The 23,533-nt window shown below is 45.0% G+C and overlaps 1 protein-coding gene across 1 annotated transcript in view; it reads right to left on the bottom strand.

The window, feature by feature from the left end:
* Positions 1-4,573: 4,573 nt before the first annotated feature.
* The window catches only part of srpk3 (SRSF protein kinase 3), a gene marked incomplete at both ends in the record, with an annotated part of 49,965 nt that continues 31,005 nt past the window's right edge, over positions 4,574-23,533 (bottom strand). The window contains 6 exons of the mRNA XM_083641298.1: positions 4,574-4,758; positions 9,744-9,836; positions 11,728-11,797; positions 13,202-13,309; positions 16,696-16,793; positions 18,399-18,617. Of these exons, the coding sequence (XP_083497424.1) occupies positions 4,574-4,758; positions 9,744-9,836; positions 11,728-11,797; positions 13,202-13,309; positions 16,696-16,793; positions 18,399-18,617 (773 nt within the window). The remainder of the gene's footprint in view (positions 4,759-9,743; positions 9,837-11,727; positions 11,798-13,201; positions 13,310-16,695; positions 16,794-18,398; positions 18,618-23,533) is intronic.

The raw sequence follows: 23,533 nt of genomic DNA, 5'->3' as shown, positions 1-23,533 counted from the left end.
CCAAAACCAAGTAAAAAGACCCAAAAATGACAAAGTTATGGCTAGAAATGTGATTTTTCAGGGAAAACGGTGGTCATCTTGGATCTGTGCCCTGCACACTTTTTTCTTGGACCTGAAGCCAAACATTTTGTCATTTCATGTTGAGATAGGGCAAATGGAATACAAAAAAACTGAGACCTAAGCAAAACAAAAAATGACCCATTTATAGCCCACTCCTATTTTAAGTTTATTTCTCTCACAATCACAGAGGCACTCACACACCAGCCATTGTCCTGAGGTGTTACCTATTAACTCATTCATGGCCAGTTTAGGACTGCCAATATTTAGCACAGGCCAAAGATTTTCATAATTGTTGGTCATCTTTCAAGACCCACAGTAAATTATCTATTAGCACCAGAGTGATTTGCAATACCTCAAAATGAAGATGTACATCTCTGGGTTCACCAGGAAAAAAAAGTGAGCTTTTAGCATGTTCTGTACTCTACTTATATCCATTTATATACACCCTGTTTTCACCCAAAAGGTCTCTCTGAGATGACAAACAGGAGAAAATGCAATTTCTGTAAAATACACATTCTCAAGCAGAACTCGCTCTCAATTCTTTTATTTTGAACTGTATTGACATCAGACATGTAAATACTATTCGTTATGACACAAATAAAAAAAAAATATATATATATATATATACACATGAAGTGCTTTTTTTTTACATTCAACAATACAGCAGTGTGAGTGAGTGTGCAGACAGACACACAGACAGACAGACACACCGACAGACACACACACACACACACACACACACGATCCCCCTTCGTTGCGTGATTTCTAACCCCCAGCAGTCCTGACCAAAGGGGGAGCTCGTTCCACCATTGAGGTGCCAGGGACGAGAAGAGTCGCTAACGGGATGAGCGACTTTTGGTGAGCCCCCGTAGTGAAGGAGGGGCGAGGCGTCCTGCACTGCTGGAGGAGCGGAGTGAGCGGTGAGAGTTTTGGAGCCTGACCATAGATTGTAGATACAGAGGGGCTGTCTGGTGTACAGCCCTTTAGGCCAGTACCAGTGTCTTGAATTTGATGCCTGCAGACATGGGAAGCCAGCGAAGGTCCCGGAAGAGGGGAGTGACATGAGAGAATTTGGGTTGGTTGTAGACCAGACGGGCTGCAGCGTTCTGAATGAGCTGGAGCGGCTGGCCAGAAGCATGTTGCAGTAGTCCAGGCGGGAGATGGTAAACGACTAGACCAGGAGTTGTGTCGCTTAGAAACGGGCGGATGTTGTACAATGAAAAGCTACAGGCGCGTGTAGGGCTGTCCCAAACAAATATTTTCTTATCGATTAATCTAACGACTGTTTTTTCGATTAGTCGATTAATCTAATGATTATTGATATTATTAAAGAGAAATAATAATATTATACTGTAGGGACATATTTGAAATTAGTCTAAGTCTAATTTCCATGTCTATTAGGATATGATCATATGAATTATTATTATTATTAATCTTATTATTATAATAGATAGTGCCTGCCTATTTGTCAGTTGCCTGCTCTCATCACGAAAATACTGGACCTCCTGACACATATAGATTAAATTGATCATCATCATGATTCATCACTGTATGTATGAACGATTTCCCTAAACTGAGGAGGATCAGTATTTTTACAGGACATGGATTTATTTAATCACTGGAGTAATGTGCAGCTAACTCAGCCAAATGTTTGTTTGCATCAGTGTGGGGGTAAGAAAATAAATAATACAAACGATTTACAGACTAACAGTCACAGACTGTAACAATGGTCTGTAACGTTACTTTTGATCTCATCTTACATGGCCGTGAACGCAAACAGAAGAATGTAAACAGCCGAATAGCACTGTTAAATGATGCACGCAGTAAGCAGCAACAGACTAACAATGGTCTGTAATGTTAGTTTAATCAATTTTCTACATGTTAGCCGTGAAAGCAAACGGAAATATGTACGTTAACGTTAAACGGCCGAATAACACCGTTAAATGGTGTAATGTTATGTTCGCTGCCGTGCAGAAATTACTTGCAACATGACGGTGATGGCTTAGAAACTACGCTAAGTCAATGGTAACACGTTCCATGTTAATGCTAATAGATCATGCTTCGACAAACATCGCCTATGGTTGTTGCCCTAGTTTGTGGATCAGCCAAGTCAGCCTTCGATCCACTACTTTCTCCAGCCACCGCTGACATCTTTTTTGTTTTGTGATGATTGTGACGTGTCGAGGCACGTAGCGTGCGTCAACGTAATTACGTAGTCGACATCATCGATTACGTCGACTCACTGGGACAGCCCGAGGCGCGTGGTGTCGCAGCAATGGAGGCCGAGCTAGACAACAGGTTGTCACGGATCACCCCAAGGTTGAGCTTGAGAATTTCAGTGTTATTTAAAAATCCCGTTGTACGATGGAGTGCAGCCGGGACTCAAAACATCACCTTCAGGGGGAAGCTTGGCGTTTTTTTTTCCTCGACTGTATTTGAGTGGGGAGGGCTGTATTAAAGCAGCTGTCCTAAAAGAAGGACAGACATAAATAACCTTCTACATGATGTGTGTGTGTGTGTGTCTGGTGTGAGAGAGAAACTTCACCGAACTGCATGGCTTACCCTATAGGTCTCAGGATGTTTCTCCACATGTGTTTTGACAAGAGGTGCAAGGCAGACACACTCCAAGCTTGGCCTTTTATACTCCAAGCACCTCCCACTGACACACCTGTTCCTACTTCCTCATTATCTTCCCAGTGCACCCAATCCTAAGTCCCACCCACTACACTACCAAAAACGTTTTTTTTTTTTTTTTTCTCCTTGAAGCAAAAAACACATACAGGATATAAGTGATGAGATTTATGGCACATAGAAAAAAAAAAAAAAAAAAAAAAAAAAAAAAAAAGGCTTAATAACTAGATATCGTTAGCATAGCAACTCACAACAACCCGCCCCCAGCCTCGTTCCTATTGGCTATAATCCACAAGGCTTCCTCTTGGTCACATCGTAGAATTAATCAACATACACCACATTATGGATCCCAAGTAACGAGTTCTATCTCACTTGGCAAGACCTGGCCTATTGATGGTTTTAACTTGACAACAAAAACATTCTAAATTGAACCCCCGCTCACTTCCTGTTGCAGTATTTGCTATGGACATAAAAGAAAAAAAAACATTCAAGTGCAGGACTGACCATTCCCTGAAAACCGTCTGAGTGGCGAAAACAAAAGTAACGATGTCAAGTGAATGTTTCTGCAGTTTGCCGAATGCTGAGAAAAAGGAAGTGCTGTGGGGTTGCGCTCTGGTGAAAACCGTCTATTGGCTGGCTAATTCTAGATTCGCCGGTCACCCCACCTTCTCCCTTGAAAAAATCGAATCAGATCTGGATGAATCACAGAAGTCACCCAAATTGACATGAAAAAAGCAGATTGCACCCAAAAGGGCCGGGTTTGCTGTGTGTGTGTGTGTGGGTGGGTTTGCTCTGTGTGTGTGTGTGTGTGGGTGTGTGGGTGTGTGGGTGCGATGTGTGTCTGGACATGATTTCCAAAGCACTCTGACCTGACAAACACGCTTCCTGTGGACACAGCCTCATAAGACATTGAGGCCATGTCATTTTCACCAACCGTCTTTTTGAATATTTAATTCCAAGGTTTCAGGGTCCAGGATGAGAGGATGCTTTTTGGCTATGCATGCTTTATGTAAAAGAAGAAGAAATAGCTGGGGGCACAAAAATGTCACTTTTAATGGGAGTCAATGAGTCCAAAAAGTGTTCTAACATCAAGAGTATATTTTTTACAGAGTAACAGGAAATGTCCTGAACGTGTCACATAAAAAAGAAAAGAAATCACACCTGGGCCAAATTTCATAGTAGCCTACTGTTCAGACTAACGATCCACAAATTAGTGTAATACAAATATTAGAAAAGTCCAAAAGTCGTACCAACAGGGCATAAGGGTTTAATACGGGGTTTCGCTAATGTTGGTGAGTTGGCTTGCTAACTGATGTAGCAAACAAGCCCACAGTAATAATAAAGTGGTGATAGATATAATTCCATGACTGGATACTTTGTTTCCAATATGTTCACCAACAGCTGACATGTCCTAAAAGGAGACTCAGTGACAGTGCACATGACACGACTCACATGGAGGAGTGACGAGCAGTAGACTGTCAACAGGTAGAATTCCGCCACAATGTGACGACCCCACCTAAAGAAATGAACTTTTCGTAGCAAAAAGGTCAGTCCAATGCAAATCCCGACGCGCTCCACGCTCGGTAAGTAAGCTTAGCTTTGACGGCTGCGTCGGACTGAGAGCAACCAGGAGCATCAGGACAGCTGAGGAGCTCATCTGATCTTCACGGTGGAAGAAAGCGACTAAGCCAGAAACACAAACAGAAAAGAATGACAGATACTGAGCCCAATATCTTCTTCTGTCCGGTGTCACGTGTCCACACTGTGGCAAGCCTAGTGTGTGTGTGTGTTGTGTGTGTTGTGTGTGTGTGTGTGTGTTGTGTGTGTGTGTGTGTGTGTGTGCGTGTGTGTGGTGTGTGTGTGTGTGTGTGTGTGTGTGTGTCTACGTGCACAGCCAGGCGTGCTGCAGGCACATGGCAGCAGTGGCACGGCGCTCGGGCGACGGGTCCAGCATGGTGAGCAGGAAGTCGCTGAACTGAGCCGCTTGCTGCAGAGGCCACTCGTACTTCTCCAACAACACCTCAAACAGTCCCCACGGCTTCAGACTGGAGATGTGTCTTAAATCACCTAAGAGACAGAGAGGCAGAGAGACAGACAGGCTTCAGACTGGAGATGTGTCTTAAATCACCTAAGAGACAGAGAGGCAGAGAGACAGACAGGCTTCAGACTGGAGATGTGTCTTAAATCACCTAAGAGACAGAGAGGCAGAGAGACAGACAGGCTTCAGACTGGAGATGTGTCTTAAATCACCTAAGAGACAGAGAGGCAGAGAGACAGACAGGCTTCAGACTGGAGATGTGTCTTAAATCACCTAAGAGACAGAGAGGCAGAGAGACAGACAGGCTTCAGACTGGAGATGTGTCTTAAATCACCTAAGAGACAGAGAGGCAGAGAGACAGACAGGCTTCAGACTGGAGATGTGTCTTAAATCACCTAAGAGACAGAGAGGCAGAGAGACAGACAGGCTTCAGACTGGAGATGTGTCTTAAATCACCTAAAAGACAGACAGGCAGAGAGACAGACAGGCTTCAGACTGGAGGTGTGTCTTAAATCACCTAAAAGACAGACAGGCAGAGAGACAGACAGGCAGAGAGACAGACAGGCAGAGAGACAGACAGGCTTCAGACTGGAGATGTGTCTTAAATCACCTAAAAGACAGACAGGCAGAGAGACAGACAGGCAGAGAGACAGACAGAGAGACAGACAGGCAGAGAGACAGAGAGACAGACAGGCAGAGAGACAGACAGGCAGAGAGACAGACAGGCAGAGACAGAGAGGCAGAGAGACAGGCAGGCAGAGACAGACAGGCAGAGAGACAGACAGGCAGAGACAGACAGGCAGAGACAGACAGGCAGAGAGACAGACAGGCAGAGACAGACAGGCAGAGAGACAGACAGGCAGAGACAGACAGGCAGAGACACAGACAGGCAGAGAGACAGACAGGCAGAGAGACAGACAGGCAGAGAGACAGACAGGCAGAGACAGACAGGCAGAGACAGACAGGCAGAGACAGACAGGCAGAGAGACAGACAGGCAGAGACAGACAGGCAGACAGACAGACAGGCAGAGAGACAGACAGAGAGGCAGAGACAGACAGGCAGGTTAATATTGTGTGGTCCACAGACCCATAGCTCTCCATAATTTTGACAGAAAGGTAATTACTAAAAAAACTCTGCAAAATAAACACCTGTCATCCATCATTCATTCTTTAACACCATATACGCACTACGCAGATCACAGTAAGACCAAGGCTGCAGCAATTTAATCACTTGACGCACAGAAGGCGTTCGATCAGGTTGAGTGGCCTTATTTGTTCGAGTCGCTGCACAGATTCGGGTTTGGTGATTCATTCATATCCTGGGTAAAGCTCATATACTCCAGTCCAACATGCTCAGTTACAACTAATGGTGATAAATCAACCAGGTTTCCATTACTTGGCTCGGTCCAGCAGGATTGCCCTCTCTCGCCGGCCCTCTTCACCATTGCGCTCGAGCCCCTTGCCCTAAAAATACGTAGTCATCCAAGTCTTGCAGGCTTGAAGGTCGGAGGTATTGAGACGCATATCAGTTTGTATGCCGCCGACGTAATATTATACCTCCATAAGTCAGAACAATCGATCCCCCCTCTCCTGAATTAATCACCTCCTTCGGTAAGCTGTCCGGATACACAAACAGTGACTTTATGCCTCTCTCTGATGTCTTCACTCCCGGGTTCCTGGAAAACCTCCCTTTCAAATTGGCAAAGGAGCGGTTAGGTTGCGGCTAACCGCCGGCTGGCTTACATCACTTCAGCGTTCCTATTAGCAGTGTGAATGCAAACAGAAAAACTACAGGTATGTAGTCATCAAGGAGCTCTAGTGGGCAGTTCCTCTCAGAGAGTCCCCACAACGGTTTGCTCCCAAAACACCTGACGTTGTAAATAACTGTGATTTGCTACTTGAATTGCTGGGGATGATGGCTCTGGGATTGATGGGGATGAGGAGTCATTCCGTGGTCTAAGTGCAGTTTGCTTAATTAGGACCTATACCACAGTCAGCCCTGGCTTCTGATTGGGTAATATGCTTAATTAGGACCTATACCACAGTCAGCCCTGGCTTCTGATTGGCTTAATTAGGACCTATACCACAGTCAGTCCTGGCTTCTGATTGGCTTAATTAGGACCTATACCACAGTCAGCCCTGGCTTCTGATTGGGTAAAATGCATAACTTGCTGCCTGTGCTTGTTAGTTCAGTTGAATCGGCGGAGCCCTGAGTGCACACGAGTCTTTAACCGTGTTTTCCGGGACGAGTTTATTCATCATGCTTGTGTAGTCTGTTTTTATTTTCTACTAAAAGTAGTAAGTGTTCAGTAAAATGAAGAACATGGACTGCTGCGTTATATTGAAACAAGCTTTGGCTTTTTCATAGCGCTTTGGATATTACGCCCAGAAGGGCTTCCAATGCGCACAGACACACAGCTCTGTAGTTAGTAGCCAACGTTAGCTAGCTAGCATATAAGGTGAAGAGCAAGCGTACAACAACACAACAAGATAATACAATTAATAATTCTCACAGAGCCTCTCCTCCGCTATGTTTCTTGATTGATGAGCAGCGCTCTTTTCCAAAAGTTGAACTGTTTTCTGCTTGAGGTGCCCAAGTGCTCCGCCTAAAAACACAGTAACCCACACACCCTGAGCACCCCACCCAGAGCACCCCACCCAGAGCACTCCACCCAGAGCACTCCACCCAGAGCACCCCACCCAGAGCACCCCACCCAAAAACACTAGCCTGTGAGAGTGCTAAACGCTGGCTCCTGGCACATCTTTAACACATTCACTGCCAGCCGTTTTTTTTTTACTGTAGGTAGCTTCTGCCAAAGGTTTTTTTTGAGGATTCTGGCTCATCTTTCAAGACCCGAGGATTATTTTCTGCTTGGACTTTGTGAACACAAAATATCTAAAAAGTACTAATAGAATGTGTGCTTTCTCTGTCTAAAAGAGTTAGTTTGTAGAGTTAGTAGTTATGTAGATATTAGCCGTTGAGTACAGCATGGTTTCAGCGTCTGAGACAGAAAGCTGAGATAATCGCAGTTTTGTGAAATTCAATCAAACAGTCACTTTAACCATTTATTTTTGGCATCAGTAACACATCAGACATCTAAACAATATAGTTCTGAACAGTAATTTCCTCCATATGAGCACCCGCACCCACTCTCCTTCAAACTCCTCCCTCCGTGGGCGTGTCTCTGGTGGCTTTCAGCAGCGTTTGTCACAAGCGAGCTTCTCCTGCCTGTCTGAGCAGCCTCCCTCCCTGGCGGCCCCCTCGTCGGCGAGTCTGGATGGGGCTTGCTCGTTTTTTGGGTTTTCGATTGAGAGCTTTGATGAAGCTTTGTGCGATTCTAGGCTTTATGCTGCGTGTTTCAAAGTGTGTTTTGCACCCAGTCTATTTTTGGAACCCCCCACCGTTGTGCGCCACCGTTGTGCACCAGCGTGAACGCGTTTTCGCCTACAGTATGAGAATGAGGCTTGTTCGTTTCTGGGTTTTCGGTTGAGCTCAGCTGGAATGAAGCTGCGTGCGATTCTGGCCTTTCTGCTGGTGTTTCAAAGTGCGTTTCACCCATAATCTATTATGCAAATTTGCAATCCCCCACCGCCAGCACCCAGCGCGAAAGCGAAAGCGTTTTCGCCCCATCCATTTTCATGAGAATGGCTTCCTCATGCTGCTGTCTTTGCTTGGCTTTCAATAGTCTGGAGAGCACTGTCGCCACTTAGTGGGTCGGTGGAATGGATTGTACACGTTCGGAGGCTCCCATATTATAATAGGAGATGTAAAAGGGTTAGATCAACGTCCCACTGTCAAAAAAACATTTTTTTTAAGACGAGATATCTCGTCAATGGCAGTCAACCGTTGGATTTTTTAAGACGAGATATCTCGTCATTGGCAGTGAACGTGTTAACATAGAGAATGAACTGCAGAAAGGAGTTGGTAGCTCAAAAAAAGCTTCCTAAAACAACCCCAGCCACTTTATCACATATGTTTTGGCTTTGCCCAAAATTAGTAGATTTTTGGCATTCCATATTTAAAAAAAAATCTGATATACTGGAAATATCCATTGAACCTCTTGCCATAATTGCAATCTTTGGTGTGGTCCTGCATGATCTCTCCCTCAGCCAATGCAGTAAAAAGATGATAGCGTTTGGTACACTTCTGGCTAGAAGACTTGTACTCCTTAAATGGAAAGACAAGTTTCCTCCAACTTTCAATCACTGGGTCAGAGATCTTATGTATCATCTAACCCTAGAAAAAATCCGATACGCTACAAGGGGTTGTGCTCTCGACTTTTATACCATCTGGCAGCCAGTCCTGGACCAGGTAGGACCAGGAAAATGGACGCTTCAAGCATTTCAAATGTATAGATTTACCCCCCCCCTCTCTCATATTTATTTTCATTCATCTGTTTTTGTTGTTGTTTTCTTTGTTTTTCTTTCTTTTCTTTTTCTTTTATGTGTCTTTGTGTACTGATATACTGCGATGTATGACATGATGTATGTGGTGTAATAGGCTAGGGGTTCTCGTGGGATGGGTTTTTGTTTATAAGTGTCAAGTGTATTTAAATCTGTATTTTGTATGATATACAGAAAACGAATAACTACTTTGAACAAAAAAAAAAAAAGCTTCCTGTGGACACCTACAGGTAAGTGGGCATTCTCAAGAAATAGACGGAGCCACACTAACATTATTCTTCTGATCTGCTTTTATTATTAGACCATATTGTATCTGTCTGACATGATGAACCAGTTTGCCAGTAGAACGCAATCTTTTTAGTTACCGGATCCATAAAACAGACCAGAGACCCTGCTCTCAAACATGCACCTTGTTGGGTCTGTTGGGTCTCAGGCAGAAACGGGCCATATGTACTGGATGTACTTTTAAATAGTTTATTATTATTATTATTTTCACATCCAATTGGATCTTCTGGGACCTCTATTTCGGGGTCTCCTGAGGGTGAGATGGATGGAGAGACAGACAGGCAGGCACACAGATGACAAAGACAGATAGACAAGCCTGTCTCACCTCTCCTGGTGAAGAATTCTCTGGAGTATCTCCCAGACAGAGCGAAGGGCAGAGGAACCGGACCGAGCAGCTCCATGATGTGTGCGATGTGATCTGCACAGAGAACATGATTATGATCAACTTAAAGGAGAACTTCACCGAAAAACAATGCTGATTTATCCAAAAACTGTTGTATATGTGGGAGATCATGTTTTTCAGTCAAGTTCTTTAAGTAATATTACAATAAACTGTAATACACTGTACTGAATGTACCTCCATCGTACCTGCCAACATTAGGCTGTGAAAAAGAGGGAGATTTTTCAAAAGATGCTCGCGCTACCCGATCGAAAAATGCAACCTTATCTGTAAAGAGGAAACTGGTGGATACCAGAGCGGAGATGTGCGCGGTGATAATTACAGCTCCACTCCGCTCACATGCTCTGGTGGAGACCCATAGATCCCATTCTCATTCCCATATATTGGGTGAGAGGTCGGGCTGGGTATCGGTACTGTAAATAACCCAGTACCAGTAGCATTGAAACCTGCTGTGTGTGGGTCTTTTTTTCAACAGCGCGCTGTGTGTCTGTGTATGTATAACGAGGGGGGAAGAGACCGATGAGAAATGTAGCCTACCAAAATAAACCCTTTTCAATGGCTTCTGTGTGCTTTAGACTTGTGCAGAATAGTTTTATTTTGAAAAAGTCAGAAGTCTGATTATTGTTCTATGGCAGGATTTCCCAAACTTAAGAATGTAGCGGCCCAATTATTATATAGCGTTAGTAACGCGAACATTAGTCAGTCTTTGTTTGCTTCAAATTAATAGCAGCTAATGTTAGCTGGATAACGTTAACGAGATAGAAATGGTGTGTAAAGAAAGATGCTGCTAAGACTGTTGGGGTTATGTTAATAAAACAACACTCAAACACTAAGAACACGTTTCAAGCTTCATTGCTGTAAGAAGAAAAAGTTGATAATCTGTCAACATTTCCTGGGCCATCTGACTACAGTCAGATGGCATACTGTATATATATATATACTAAAATCCTGGCTCCCCCTGGCCAGTGACACTTAGGAATAGACTAGGTAACAACCAAGTATAGTTTGGTGACAAGCTGGAGAGACAGTTGACGGTCGGAGACGGCATCCGGTACGGGATGGGTTTTAGCACCCCAGCCTGGCTCTCTCGTGAGGGAGAAATCCACAAACGCTACGGATCAGCCTCCTGAAAATCTGCGCAAAGATCGGCGCGGCCTGGGGTCCTTCAGGCTAGAGCGAGGTGCTCGGCGCAGGCGAATGACGTGCAGCGCACAGGCCTTCTTGAGGCATCCTCCCTGCCCATGGTACGGCATGGTAGGATTGCCTTCTTCCACGGGAGGTTCTGGTGAGACGAAGGAGGTGCCCGGCCTGGAATCACCCCACAGAGCCTTAGACCTCCATGCACCGAAGGTCTTTCAATGCTGCGGTGTAGCACTAAACTCTATTGCAGTGGATTGGGCGTGATCAACCCTTCCGCAGGCAACGTTGCAGACAGAGTAGGAAGGCTGATCCGTGAGCGGCTGCTTCTGGGACGCGGGTCGGGGTCGTAATTCACATGATGGGTATTAAATTAAGTGTAAAAGCAAGTATGGAATGAAGTGCTCAGTTGGTATCAGTATCACTTTCAGGGTACTGGTGTTGTTACTGGTGTTGTTACTGGTATTGTTACTGGTGTTGTTACTGGTATTGTTACTGGTATTGTTACTGGTATTGCTACTGGGATTGCATTTTTTAAATGATACCCCTATAGTGAGAGGTCGAGGTTGAGGTCAAGGGACCAACCCCCCCCAGAAAGTGTTTTTTACCCTCGCCAATATTTAGAGCAGCATTATGTAGCCACTTTCCCCACAAGCTACTGTGTGGCGTGTGTGCAGTAAATAAACTGGCATTGCCTTGCTGTGGTAGACAGTGTGTGCAGTACTGTGTGTGGTACTGTGTGTAGTACTGTGTATAGGACTGCGTGTAGTACCTTCATCTCTGGTGTAATCTTCTCCAGAATGTGGTTCAAACAGGTAATCTCCTGTCGCCAGCTCAAAGGCCTGAAACATGGAGATCAGTCAGTCCAGTCAGTCAGTCAGTCAGTCAGTCAGTCAATCAATCTGTCCGGCTACACAATTAAGTGGACAAAGAGTGACTTTATGCCTGGTTTCCTGGAAAATCACCCATTCAAATTGGCAAAGGACCACATCACCTATCTTGGCTTGACCATACCCAGAGATCCTAAACTAATATTTGAGTTGAACTTTGCAGACTTTGTTTCCAGACTTAAACAGTGTATAGAAAACTGGAGAATCCTGCCCTTCTCCATGATTGTCCATATAAACTCAATTAAGATGGTTTCTCTTCCTAGGTTCCTTTATCTTTGTCCAAGTCTTCCCATCTTTCTCACGTCAGCTTTAAAAACAAAACTGGACTCCATAATTCCGTCCTACATCTGGAATTATAAGAACCACAGAATTTCAAAAATTCACTTGCAAAAACCCAAGTCTGAGGGAGGACTGGCCATACCAGTATTTAGGCACTACATTTAATTTAGTGCCCGGGTAATTTAACTTCTGGGGGCCCCCTGTGGCTGAAAATGGAGGCCAGCTCCATTGTCAACTCTTCCTTGCCAGCCATGCTATTTGCTAAGTTAGAGAAACCTGGGACCTTACAACATTTTAATTAAAGTTTTGTCATGAAAATCTCCATTTGTCATGAATTTTAAACCAAGTTAGGGGTGTTTTGAGTGTACCAGATGTTTCTGTCCACACGCCAATTTGTTTCAATCACTGTTTTTTGGCTCCATGGTTAGACAAAAGCTACCATGTCTGGAGTGAGAAGGGGCTAGTTTCCATCAAAGACGTGTACATATGGTCATTTAGGCATCCTTGGATCTACTGAAGAAGAAGTTTGAGTTGCCTGGCACGAACTGGCTTAGGTTCCTGCAAATCAGAAATTATGTTCGATCCAAAATTCACGCCTTTGAAGCGCTTCCAAATGACCATGCTTTTTTCTATGTATTGCTGAGCCCTCCTCACTCCAAGCATCCTATCTCTAGATTTGTATGTCTGTTTAACAAGCACAAAACACAGCCTCTACTGAGAGGATTAGAGAAGCGTGGCAGGGGGAACTATTGATTTATCTGACATCATATGGGAAAGGAGTTTGTCGGTGGTACAACTCTGCTCAGTTAATAGCAGACACCAGCTGATCCAATTTAAGGTCGCTCACCATCTTCACTACTCCAAGCATAAACTGCACAAGATCTTCCCTTCTGTCTCGCCACTGTGTGACAGGTGTCCGAGAGAAGATCTCCTAGCATCTTAGCCACTTTTTTAACTGTCAATCAATGAGCCAGACAGCCAGCTTGTCTGTCTGTCTGTCTGTCTGTCTTTCTTTCTGTCTGCCTGTCTGCCTGCCTGCCTGCCTGTCTGTCTGTCTGTCGGTCTGTCTGTACGCACCATGCAGGCGGTGCTCCAGATGTCGGCCGGCGTTCCATACTCTCCTCCAATCAGAACCTCCAGAGCTCGATACTGACGAGTCTGAATGTCCTCTGTGAAGTGCTTATGCTGAGGGAGAGAGACGGAGAGACAAAGAGAGGGACAGACAGAGAGAGGAAGAGAGACAGAGAGAGGGAAAGACAGGTACAGAGAAACAGAGAGGGAGAGAGACAGACAGGTAGAGAGGGGGTAGAGACAGAAGGAGAGAGAGATAGGGAGGGACAGGCGAGAGACAGAGAGATGGAGGGAGAGAAAGAGAGAGTGTTGGAGCCATATTGAGGAACAGAAAAAGTGGAAGCAAGCAAGCTCAAAGTCAAAATTGTGATCAACAGTGGAAAAATGAGCTTCTTGGTTTCTTTTTAGAGAAAAATGTAATGCAGAAGTGTTGGTACACAGGTGACAGGTAACCTGCAGGTTTACAATATAATGTACAATGTGTCTCCTATTTTTTTGAAGGAGCCATATTGAGAACATATGAGTTTAATGGGAAACCAAAAGTGTGAAATACAGTTTAACTTGCGCTGTTCCTTTTTTTGAAAGTGAAAAGATATACACTGACAGAAAAGAGAGTTGCAGTGAAACGACACAGATAAGACAGATGTGTCACGTTACGTTCAGGAAGGAGAAAGAGTGAGCCACTGATTTAATTGAGTGACATCCTGTAGGCTGTGACTTCTGCCATTCTCACTGTTGTAACTGGGAAACACTTGTCATTGAAATAGATCACAAGATTGTGATGTTAATGCAACTTACACGGCGATATGCTGCCTGCAGCTTGTCTGCCTTCCCCTCGAAAACAACACAGACAGAGACAGCTCTGCTCGCTGTGAGCAACTCCCAGGGTGTGTTCAAACACAACAGCTCTGCTCGCTGTGAGCAACCCTACTGTTTACTATCTAATGGTCAGAGGGAAATGTGACAGTAGGCTAAACAATAAGCAGTCAGTGGTGGAGAGGTTAGGTTAGGTTAGGTTAGGTTAGGTTAGGTTAGGTTAGGTTAGGGTTACTAACCCTAACCTAACCTATGGTTTTGTATCATGGAGGTTTGATGTTACTTGACTTGTCAACACTGATAGACAGACAGACAGACAGCCTTGATCCATTATCAGAATGAATGAATCACAAAGTAGTAAACATATATAAAACAAAGTGTAAAGGCGCACACACACAGGGAGCATCAGATCCCAAACACACAGGGAGCGTCAGATCCCAAACACACAGGGAGCGTCAGATCCCAGCGTTTGGAAGCTCACCCATTGTTTTAAACGGCCGAACACCAAGAGCACCAAGAGCGTTCTGACGCACGTCAAACTGCCTTGACGCTCGTACTCCAAACCTGTTGCTGTTTTCCAGCGTCAAATGAGGTTCCAGCCTCTGAGCTCCTCCCCTCCCTCTCTGCCACTTCCATCCCCGTGTCGTCTCTGTCTCGATAAGTAGTGCTCCTCAAACTCTCACGGCAGTTTAAATACAGCAGGCATTAATACGCTTCACTAGCAAGACTACAGCGTGAGAATAATGTTCTAAACACATCGGCTAGCAAAACATAGCCGATCTCATATTCTAATGTCATGATGAGATTAGAATAAGTTTGGACAGAATTGCATCATTTCCCCCCGCAGGCAGCGCTGCCTTTTCTCTCCCCCTCTGCACGGCAGAGCGACAGACAGGTAGGATGATCCAACAGCCTCTATCTCAAGCTTGCCCAGAATGACGTGCTGAACAAAAGGCTATATTTCCCGCTGCAAAGTCGAGAAGAATACTAGAGGAATAAATGCATTCGAAACTACGGCGGTCGTAGCGATGCGCGTCCATGTGAAAGCATGGGAATGCCCACTGGAATGCGGCACGCGACCTCTTTAGAAGAGTGTGCTGACGTCAAATGACGCTCCGCTGATGGGTTATCGGCTGTAATAGTGTGGCTAATGGTAGCGGCTAACTGTTACTTGTCGTTACTTTACATGGCAGTAAAACGCCACTGCATGACCAAATTGATTTAACTTTTAACCATTTCGATTTCCACTTTCCATACGGACCCCCAGCATTGGTTAGTTGTTTATAACGTGACTATATTTATAACGTTTATAACGTACTGCGGTTTCCAGTTTATAACTCGGGTCTGAATACAGCCAGAGTGCTGAGGGGTTGTAGCTATTGCGCAACACACAGGTGAAAACCGTCCATACTGCACCCATGACTGCACCTTACGCCTGCTCTGGACTAGGCGTAATATTTACGAGCGGTCTTAAGGCCGTTTCTCACTGGTGCGGTGCGGAATGCGTTGCGAAATGCGATGCGAAATTTCGTGCGGATTTTCCGCATTGCAAACTATACACACAGGTCCGGGTGCGAATTATTCGCATTCCCACGTTCATTTTCCGTCGGCGGAAAAACAGTGAGACCACAATGCAGTCAAACAGTAGTAGTAGCAGTGATGACGACCTGCTCCTCATATTGCTGAGAAAACAAACGAGAAAGAGGAAAAGAAGGTTCTGGGTTCACGCAATTTTAGAGAGGCGCACAGAACATGGCGAGTTTCATCAGCTGGTCCAGGAGCTGCGCCTGTATCACGGTCGCTTCAGGCAGTATTTCAGAATGGGAGTTGAGCAATTTGAGGCTCTGTTGGGGATGATAGCCCCTCACATAATGAGGAAACACACAAACTACCGCAAACCTATCGACCCTGAACAACGACTGGCAGTGTGTTTGAGGTGAGCATTTTCATGTAATTTATTTTGTTTACCGTCTTTTGCTTTAAAAAAAATCACGATATACGAGGGATCAGTGTTTGTAAACAAACGACGAAACTGGGGGGGACGTTCACGCTAGGAAGGCTATAGATATCCTGTAACGTTACAGTAGGCTATGAACACAAATTGAATCATCACCATGCCAAACAGCAGCGCAGCTCCATACTACAATGTGACGTCAGTTGTAAATAAAGGATTTCATTGGTCAAACGTATCTTGCCGCATCCCAAAATCCGCAGAAGTCAAAGTCCGTGCGGAAAAATAAACCCCCGCACGAATGTTCCGCCTCGGTGTGCAAGGTTCAATTGCAACTCATTAAAACATTTTGTTGCAAATCTCCGTGCCGAATATTCGCGCGAAAATCCGCACCGGTGTGAAACGGCCTTTAGTGAGAAAAAGGCTTACGCCCTTGGTGCAACCGGCGTAGCTGTTAGGTCGTAAAGTTACGACCGACTTAGCTTAAGACCAGTCGTAACATGGCCCCAGATGATACAATGTAACTAAACAAATCAGCGTCTGGTTACCATGGAGATGACTGAAAGCTTTTACTGAAGCATAAACAAATGCCCGCGTGGCTCGTTATTTCCTGTGGAGAAAGACGTATCAGCCCTGCCATAAAGCAGCCATAACGCTGCACAGTGAAGTGATGAAGGGGTTAAAAGTTCATATGAGAGAGAAAGAGGAAGACGAGGAGGAGGAAGAGTCTCACCACCCAGCAGGCGTTGCCCAGGTCGGCGATCTTCACCCGCAGCTTGTCTGCATTCACAGGGTCCAGAGGAGAAAGCAGGAAGTCTGCTGCACTCAACACTGACAGACACAGACAGACAGACAGACAGACCGACAGAGAGACAGACAGGTAGAGAGACAGACAGACAGACCGACCGACAGAGAGACAGACAGACAGGTAGACAGACAGACAGACAGACAGACCGACCGACAGAGAGACAGACAGGTAGAGAGACAGACAGGTAGAGACAGACAGACGGACCGACCGACAGAGAGACAGACAGACAGGTAGACAGACAGACAGACAGACAGACCGACCGACAGAGAGACAGACAGGTAGACAGACAGACAGGTAGAGAGACAGACAGACAGGTAGAGAGACAGACAGACAGACAGGCAGGTAGAGAGAGAGACAGACAGACAGGTAGAGAGACAGACAGACAGACAGGTAGAGAGACAGACAGACAGACAGGTAGACAGACAGACAGGTAGAGAGACAGACAGACAGACAGGTAGACAGACAGACAGACACAGAGAGAGAGACAGGGTCAGCTTGTCTGCATTCAAAGGGTGCAGACGAGAGAGCAGGAAGTCTGCTGCATGTGTGTGTGTGTGTGTGTGTGTGTGTGTGTGTGTGTGTGTGTGTGTGTGTGTGTGTGCGCATGTGTGCGCGTGTGTGCGCATGTGTGTGTGCGTGTGTGTTTGTGTGTGTGTGGGTGGGTGGGTGTGTGCATACGTGCGTGTGTGGGTGGCCCAATTCCAATCCGCCCCCTAAACACTCAAGCCCTGAACCCTCAGTCCCTCTAATGGCCGCCATCTGAAAGTGGTTGAGTCATCAAGTGTGGAAGGGATCCACATTGGATAAATAGGAGGATTGGGACAGCAGAGCCCTTTGCACTTGACAAGATGATGTTGACTCTGGCACGTTTGGGGTTCGCTATATATTGTTTATTGTCAAGACGCTTTGAGGAATAGACTCCCAGATGAGTCTGTTCTCATCCAGGCTCTGGCTCCGAGTGGACAACAGCTCATTTAAAAATAAATGTAGCCTACTGCAAAATCTGCAATCTGCAACATGTGTAATTATAATTAAAATAAGCATAATAATGACATGTCACCCAACATTATACACAATGTCAATACTGTACAATACACATTCGGTAAAACTATTTCTCATTCATCAAAAAAGTTGTGGATTGCAATTGTAGACCTAATAGAAATGATCGATGATTATTCTAGGATTGTGTAAAATAACTACCGTACTTGCATTCCTCTGATATAATATTTTTGTCTAATCTGAAATCCCTATTAATGTAATGTTTCATTGTCAATTAAGGCATTCCAGCACACTCGCAAACACCGCGTTCGTTTCGCGCGTGTTGTTTTATTTTTTTGACAGATATTTGCAGCCTTCCCCGTTTTATACATCACAACGCTATGCATTGTGGGCAATTCCCTTTCCGTAAGTGGCCATAGCTGCTCCCTTACGGTAAGGGGGCAGAAAGGGCTCACTCTGAGCCCTCATTCACTTTGCGATTTCACCGTGTGACATCCCTAAGCCCTCACTCCCTTCACGTGAACGCGCCTCTAAGGGCTTGAGGCAGTAAGGGGGCGAATTGGGATTGGGCCTGTGTGTGTGTGTGTGTGTGTGTGTGTGTGTGTGTGTGTGCGTGTGCGTGTGCTCACAGTCTCGTCCACTGGAGTACCCTGACAGTGTAGAAAGTGCTGACTCAGAGGTTGCTGACATCACAGAGCTGGACAACCCTGATAGGCCAGAGGCGGGGCTGGAGAAGCGTCCGGGGGCATGGCCGTTACACCTCTCCTCCAACCAGGGCAAACCTGACTCCGGGCTGGCCTTGCTATTGGCTGTGGAACAGGAAGTGTTGCCGTTGACGACCAGGGAGCCTGAAGAGACGAGAGGACACGCTTCACTAAACATTCCGTAATTTAAAGGAGCTAGTGTTGTGTTGCTAGGATCCGTCCCCGTCTTTCTGTCTGTTAGCAGCTAGCTAGAGATGCTAACTTTGTAGGCTACTTTCATCAGAGAGAATATGAAAGACACCAAGTGTCACTTTTTTGATTGATTGCTTTTGGCACACATCCAAACCGGAAGTCCCGCCTCCTCGTAGACGTGGCACTGATTACATCACCGGAAGTGGTTCTGTTCTATGTTCTAGAATGTTCCATGGCACTGTTCCAGACCCCCCTCCCTCCCCCCTCCTCCTCCTCCTCCTCCCCCCTCCCCTCCCCCCCTCCCTCCTCCCTTCCCACCTCCCTGTCCCCGTCCATATGTCCTTTTTTGATCCGGGCCTATGCTACGTGGATGAAATGCGTCCTCAGACGACCTGTGGTTGCCTGTTCTATTTAGCTGTTCCAAGGGGGAGGAGCGGAGTGTTCTGTATGGATCTGTTCCAAGAGGGGGTGGAGTGGGTGGATCTGTTCCATTTTTTGGGAGGTATAAAACATGAGACCCATGGTAGTGTGTGTGTGTGTGGAAGGATATGTGTATGTCTTAACCAGTGATGGAGTGCGACTGTATAACGTTGATGAAGGTCTTAGAGGATCTGGATGATAAGGAGTTCAAAAAATTCAAATGGTTCATGCGAAACTCAAGCCGTCTGGAGAAGGCTGACGTCCTGGACACTTTAGAACACATGTGCAGGAACTACGGCGATAAAAACGTCAAAGCCAAAACAGTGGAGGTTTTACAGATGATAGGGAGGAAGGATTTAGCCGATCGTATAACAGCATCGGCTTTTTAAAAAAAAGTCACGCCCTTCTTCTTAACGTTTTTTTAGATTCAGTTTAGTTAAGGGGGAGGGTTTTTAAATCTGAACCTCTCTGATTGGATTATCTGGGGAGGAGGGGGTGGAGCTTTTAACCTTTTATAAGAGTGAGTATAGAAGGAGGTAGACATTGAGGAGAAGATAGGCAGTCAAAACGTTAGGCAAGATGTCATCTTTTCACGATAGAAAATGGGAGATGTCTAATGGTGCTAAATTAGGGTGTTCCTTTTCATCCCCGTCAGTGGCTCCAGCATTTGTAGATCTTTATACATTGGAAGATGGCGAGCACTCCTCTGACCTGGGCACCCGCTCGCTGAGAGTGTATGCATCTGAAATAGAGAGATTGAGGGGCGTGATGTGTGAATTCATCAGTTACCTTCAATTAGGGGCGTATCAAGATGGCGGATATGTCAAGCCTTCCGTGGTGGTTCGTGCGGATGCATCTCGCCCGGCAGCGATAGGACTTGGACCATTGCTGAACGAGGCCTTCATCGTTGACTGCTCAAGAGCCTACGCATGGATGCTGGTGAGATATGGTTCTCTGGGAATGAGCTGTGAAAAACCTAAAACAGTGATGGGGAAGGAAACATTTTTTCCGATTCATCTAGCTGTTCGCACTGGAGACTTATGGGTCCTGCGCAAAGTCCTGGAGGAAGTTAGCGTTTTCTTCCTCCATGACAAGGAGAAGAGGAGGTTCAATCTGTTGGAGCAGCGCATGACACAGCTTCCGGCTTGTCTTACGACAATGGGCTCAATGCCGGTACCTTTGACCATGGAATCACCGCATTCCTCAGGATTCAAGAAGGCCCATCCAGCTTCTACATATGCTCTGACCCCTACAGAATTCGGCTATACCACTCCAAAGAAACCCCGAAAGAATCCTATGGAATTCAGCCACCCGACCCCAAAGAAACCCAGACGTCAGCTTTTCACCACTGTGAAGATGGAAGTGTCGGATGGAGAGATTGATGAGCCGGAATCAGGGCTGGAATCAGATGGTGTGAAATCAGATGGGGCATCATAGAACTTCACCCCCCTCCCTCCCCTCCACCGTCGTCAAGCCCCGCCTCCGCAAGTAGATTGGGTCTCTAACAAATTCCTGTCACCCCCCATTCTGAAGATCTCCTCCCATACCGCCCATGCCACGCCTTCCCCATAGACCTAACTCCTCCTCCTCGTCACAACATAAGGATAAAAGAGACGGATTCAAAAGAGACTCATGCCATTTTTACGCAGTAAAAAAGCCAGATAACATCATGGAGAGCCCTGCTGCAAACAATCCTCTCAATACAACTCACAGCCTCTCTGATTCGGAGGAAGAAGAAGAGTTGCACCGTCTGATGGGCGGAGATTCCCCGGCGTCGTCACCGATGTTCTTCAATACTCCGCCTCCCTCCCCTCCTTCCTCACCGGGAGACATGCCTTCTCCTCTGAACTCCCCCCTGACTCTGGACCAACCAGATGGACTGCTCAGTTTTACTTTTCTCAACATTATAAAAGCCTGCACCACGACTCTGATAGGCGAAGTGATACTACGAATGCAGAGGAGGGAGTGCAACGGTTGTCTTATTGACCACCCGAGCCAGATGCAACATCCATGTCTGTACCCAGCTGAGAATGGTTATGTCTCCTTCAAATTCGAAGAATTGATGAAAGAATTGTGGAACGAACGCTTTATTCCAGGGGTCATACGTGTTTTGGAATCTCAAGGCATCGTTGCTACCCCTTCAAGAGTGCAGGGTGCTTCGGAAGCTTTTCTGCATGAACTGCGGGTTTGTCACGAGATTGTTGATAGACTGAATGAAATCACATCTGAAGTGGTTGGAGACGGTGAATACAAGGTCAATGAAGATCTGATGGACGAACTGCGCACCTTCTGGAATAACACCCCTTGAGCAAGACCTCTTCTGACACCGTCGAGCCTACATCTGACACCACAACGAGAGAGACTGTTTTTTTTTTTTTATTCTCTTAGGACAATGGGGAATTGTTTCATAGCTTTTTTTAAATCCCTGGCTCTGCGTTTTGTGATCCGGGAGCATACATCTCTTATAAAACATGCCGTTGCTAATCTTGTCAATGATCCTTCATTATACAGTACATATATGACTGTCAATAGAGATCGCTTAAAACGTTTTGAACATAATATGTTGTTAGTCAGAGAAATGGGAGAGAGTCATCAATGGAGGGATTTGATGACCAAGCTTTCACATGATACCAATGTTTTTGAAAATACTGTATGTAAAATTCTGGACTGTATGTTAGAAGGGACCTTTGAAAAACAACACCTCTTCTGTTTGTACTGTCTAGTTGTTGATGCGGCTGTTTTTAAACTGAAGAATAGGCATCCTATTGATATTGATTGTGTAATGATCAAAATGCATGCGTGTGTAATCGAAAAAAAAGGTATTATGATTTTATACCAAGTTATGGAGATAATGTAATAAAAAAAACACTATATATCCTGAAACTTTTGTTTGCTTTTTTCAGAATACGTATAGTATATGTATTCTGCTTCTGTCTGAACCCAGACAGTGACAACATGGCTTCAAAGAACACAGAACGTGTATTGAGGAGTGTATATTATGACCCATCAAACCCTGGATCTTATGGGGGAGCTGAAAGACTGCAAAGAGGTTTTCAAGATCAAACAGGGAAAAAACTCAGCAATGATCAAGTCAGAGAGTGGTTATCAGGTCAAGAAGCTTATACTTTACACAAGCCCGCCCGAAAAACATTCAGAAGAAATCGTGTATTTGTTCCCAGGGCCTTGTACCAATTTCAGGCTGATCTTTGCGATATGACATCGCTGTCAAAATACAATGATAACTTTAAATTCCTACTTACGGTTATAGATGTATTTTCTAAAAAGGCTTACGCACAACCGTTGAGAAACAAGAGCGCGGTGGAAGTGGCTAGTGCGTTTACTACGATTTTTCAAGACAGTGGATTACCTATCAAAATCCAGACAGATGCCGGAAAAGAATTCTTTAACAGGACATTTGAGAAATTGATGAAGAGACATGGCATCGTGCATTTTGCGACGGGGAGTGATCTAAAAGCATCGGTGGTGGAACGCTTCAACAGGACTTTGAAGACTAGGATGTTTCGCTATTTTACCGCAAAAAATACACGGCGTTATATTGACATCCTTCAGGATTTACTTGATAGCTATAATGATACCTATCACTCAAGTATTAAAATGAAACCGTCTGAGGTTACACATGATAAAACCCTCAAAGTGTTTGAGAATTTATATGGGAGCCTTCCTCTAAAGAATGAATTACAAATGTTTAAATTTAAAGAGGGTGATATTGTCAGAATTTCAAAATACCGGGGGGTATTTGATAAGAAGTATGAGCAATCATTTACAGACGAATACTTTATAGTGAATGAATGTATTCGCAGAAACCCTCCGGTGTATAAATTGAGGGATACGAAGAATGAGATTCTCAATGGTACATTCTATGAAGCGGAAATGCAAAAGGTCAAGATCTCCCCTAGTAACGTTTTCCGGATAGAAAGAGTCTTGGAAAAAAAGCGAAAATTGGTTTTAGTACAGTGGCAAGGATGGCCCTCACAGTTTAACAGCTGGATACCTTCTAAAGACATTGTAAATCTGGGAGACAAAAAAAAGAAGAAAGAAAAAAAATCTATGTGAAAACATAGATGAAAAGTAACCGCTTTCATCTTATTCGACACACTTGGAGAAAAACACCCTCGCGAGAAGGATGGAAGAGAGGAAGCCTTTCTATATAACGCTGCCCTCAAATGCGTGTCATGATATTTATCCGGAGAACAATAGCTCGGATTATACGGTGTCTCTGTCAAAACCTATAGAATTAGATGGACCTTACGAGGTAGCATTGGCTGAAATTATGTATTGCCATAGCTGGAATAATATTGTAAGTACGGAAACTGCTTATGATGTTAAAGATAATACGCTGTATAACGATACAGAAGAGTTTCCACCACTTTATCAGAAAATTAAAACTGGCTATTATGATAATATAGAAAGAATAATAAGGGAAATTA

Source organism: Poromitra crassiceps (genome assembly GCF_964638095.1).
Source record: "Poromitra crassiceps genome assembly, chromosome: 8".
Taxonomy (NCBI): domain Eukaryota; kingdom Metazoa; phylum Chordata; class Actinopteri; order Beryciformes; family Melamphaidae; genus Poromitra; species Poromitra crassiceps.
This window is presented reverse-complemented; position numbering and strand designations above follow the sequence as displayed.